Source organism: Trichechus manatus, unplaced genomic scaffold (assembly GCF_000243295.1).
Source record: "Trichechus manatus latirostris isolate Lorelei unplaced genomic scaffold, TriManLat1.0 scaffold00008, whole genome shotgun sequence".
Classification (NCBI taxonomy): Eukaryota; Metazoa; Chordata; class Mammalia; order Sirenia; family Trichechidae; genus Trichechus; species Trichechus manatus.
In genome coordinates, this window is record NW_004443944.1 from 767,666 (window position 1) to 770,080 (window position 2,415).

At 64.2% G+C, this 2,415-nt stretch overlaps 1 protein-coding gene across 2 annotated transcripts in view; it reads left to right on the forward strand.

Annotated features, from left to right (window-relative positions):
* The first annotated feature begins 452 nt into the window (after positions 1–452).
* The window catches only part of CHRNA4 (cholinergic receptor nicotinic alpha 4 subunit), a 12,556-nt gene continuing 10,593 nt past the window's right edge, over positions 453–2,415 (forward strand). Inside the window, exons 1-2 of one of the 2 annotated variants that reach the window (XM_004370182.1) lie at positions 453–519; positions 1,346–1,497. In XM_004370182.1, coding sequence (XP_004370239.1) covers positions 453–519; positions 1,346–1,497 — 219 coding nt within the window. Of the gene's footprint in view, positions 520–1,345; positions 1,498–2,415 lie in introns of those variants that run through there. The other variant, XM_023741574.1, reaches the window with a different exon arrangement.

Consider the following 2,415-nt stretch of genomic DNA (forward strand, 5'->3'; position numbering starts at 1 on the left):
CATGCAGTGACCACGGGGTTCCCATACCAGCTCCACACGTCCCAAGCCCCGAGAGGAGGTAGGAAACTTTACCCCAGAGAGGGCCGAACGCTGTCGTCTCTGCGCCCCTTCTCCTAGCGTGATCTGTCCCCCTCTCCAGCTCCTCCTTTCTCTCTCTCTCCCCTCCCTTTTCGTCCCTTCCCCTCCCCTCCCTCCTCCCGCTCTGGTCCGTCCTTCACTCCCTCCTCCTCCCCTTCTTCGCCCGCTGGAGGCAGCACGTCCAGGCAGGGCTGTGCCGAGCCCACAGCCGTGTTGCTCCGGCCCCAGCGCCGGGAACCGCGGGAACAGCGGCCGAGCGGGCGGGACAGAGCGGCCGGCCCCGGGCCGGGGCTTGAAGTTGGGCGCGCGCGGGCCTCGGAGCAGGGGCGCAGCGGAGCCAGAAGCTGCCCGAGTCTAGAGCCTCACGGTGCGCCATGGAGCTTGGGGGCCTCGGGGCGCCGCCGCTGCTGCTGCTGCTTCTCGGGGCCGGCCTCCTGCCCGGTAAGTTCCAGGGCGCTGGAAGGCCCCCTTTCGCCTGGTGCCGGCTACCCTGGATCTCCGGAGGCTGAGGAGGGAAGGCTCCTGGCTGCGGTCCAAAGCCATGGCTGCGCGCAACGGGGCGGCCACGAGGCAAGGAAGGAGTTAACCCAGCTGTGAACGCGCGAGGAGGGGTGCTTGGGTGGAGGTAGGGGGATTCTAGCTGTGAAACTTGGCAGAGGCGGGGACCCTCTCGCCCCCCACCACCACATCGAGCTAGATGGCCCTGCAGACCCCTCCCCCACGCCTGCTCCAGGTTAGAAGTGGGGTGGCTTGCCCATGGTGTTCTGCTTCCCCCACCTCGGCTCCCCCAGGCTCTCCGGGACAGCAAGTCCGGCTTCCTCTCCTCCCTCGCTGCCGTGGGCACCTTCTTCACCCCGCTCCCCTTCAGGGACTCCTGGAAGGGATTTCACCTTCTCCTCCCCAGAGAGTCGGCTGCCCTTCACTGGTCAGAGAGACAAGAAATAACAGATTGAGGGGCCTTGGGCCTCGGATGTCCCCTGGGCAGCTTCAGACCCCCACTAAGATCCTGTCTCTGCCTTTCGGGAGAGCAGCACTGGGGGCTCTCCTCTCTCTGCTAGTCTGTGGTGCTGCTTCCCCGGGGAGGTTACGGTGATGCCGAAGGGCTGTAGGGGAAACCCAGGCTGAGCGCAGGGCGGAGCACACCGGGCATCAGGCAGCACGTGCAAAGGCCTTGTGGTGGGAGGAAGGAGGGGAGTGTGAGGACTGAAGAGGTGGTGAGGCCTCGCGGCTGCCCTGGCCTGAGCCCCTGCCCACTCCCCGACCTCAGCAAGCAGCCACGTGGAGACCCGAGCCCACGCCGAGGAGCGGCTGCTGAAGAAACTCTTCTCTGGCTACAACAAGTGGTCCCGGCCTGTGGCCAACATCTCAGATGTGGTCCTGGTCCGCTTCGGCCTGTCCATTGCCCAGCTCATCGATGTGGTAGGTGCAGGGGGGTGGGTCTGGGTCCCCAGCCAATGGGAGTGGTGTCCCTGAGAAGTGGTCCAAGGAAGCCTGGCAGGATGCCTCAAGGTGGCCAGGGCCGGGAGGGCATCTGTGGATGAGCAGAGAGCCCTTTGCCTCATGGGTTGTGTGTGTCCCAGCTCACACCGATGGCCTGACTCCCTAGCTGCTGGCTTCGGCCCCACCTGAGGCCCACCCCAGCAGAGCCCCAGCTCCATCTCCTGCAGACTTGCCTTTACGAGGGCCTCCAGGACAGCTGATTCTGTGAGACCAGCCCCAGCCCTGGTCCTCTCCTCCCCTCAGTATAGAAAAACTCAGGGTGGCCAGGTTTTCAGCAGTGGGTCAGGACTGCCACCTTCAGAAACCAAGAGCAGAAGTTTCCGGTAGCATCACTCCCCAGGGAGAGCCGTCTGGTGCTGTGGCCGGGGCTTTTGTGCAAGTTCTGCTGGCCGGGTGGGGGGTGGGGCAGCACCCCCACCCCTGGCAGGCCCCACCCGGGGCTCCGAGCCCCAGAGACGTCACAGGCAGTTCCCGCTGTCTCTCTGTCTGGATCCAGGCGAGGCTCAGACCGTACACGTGTGTGTGTGCAAACGCACACTGAGGTGCACAATACAAACACATGCAGACACTAACGTACATGCACTGCACACACTAACGCACGGACAGGCACCCGCGCACACGCGCACATACCAACACACACGCACACGGGCGCACGAGCAGACAGGGAACCACACGGGCACATACACGCACACAGGCACGTGCACACGCTGACACACAGAGGTGCATGTGCACACACGTGCACACATAAACACTAGCACACGGACAGGCACACATGCACACACATGCACACATAAACACTAGCACACGGACAGGCACACACGCACACACATGCACACA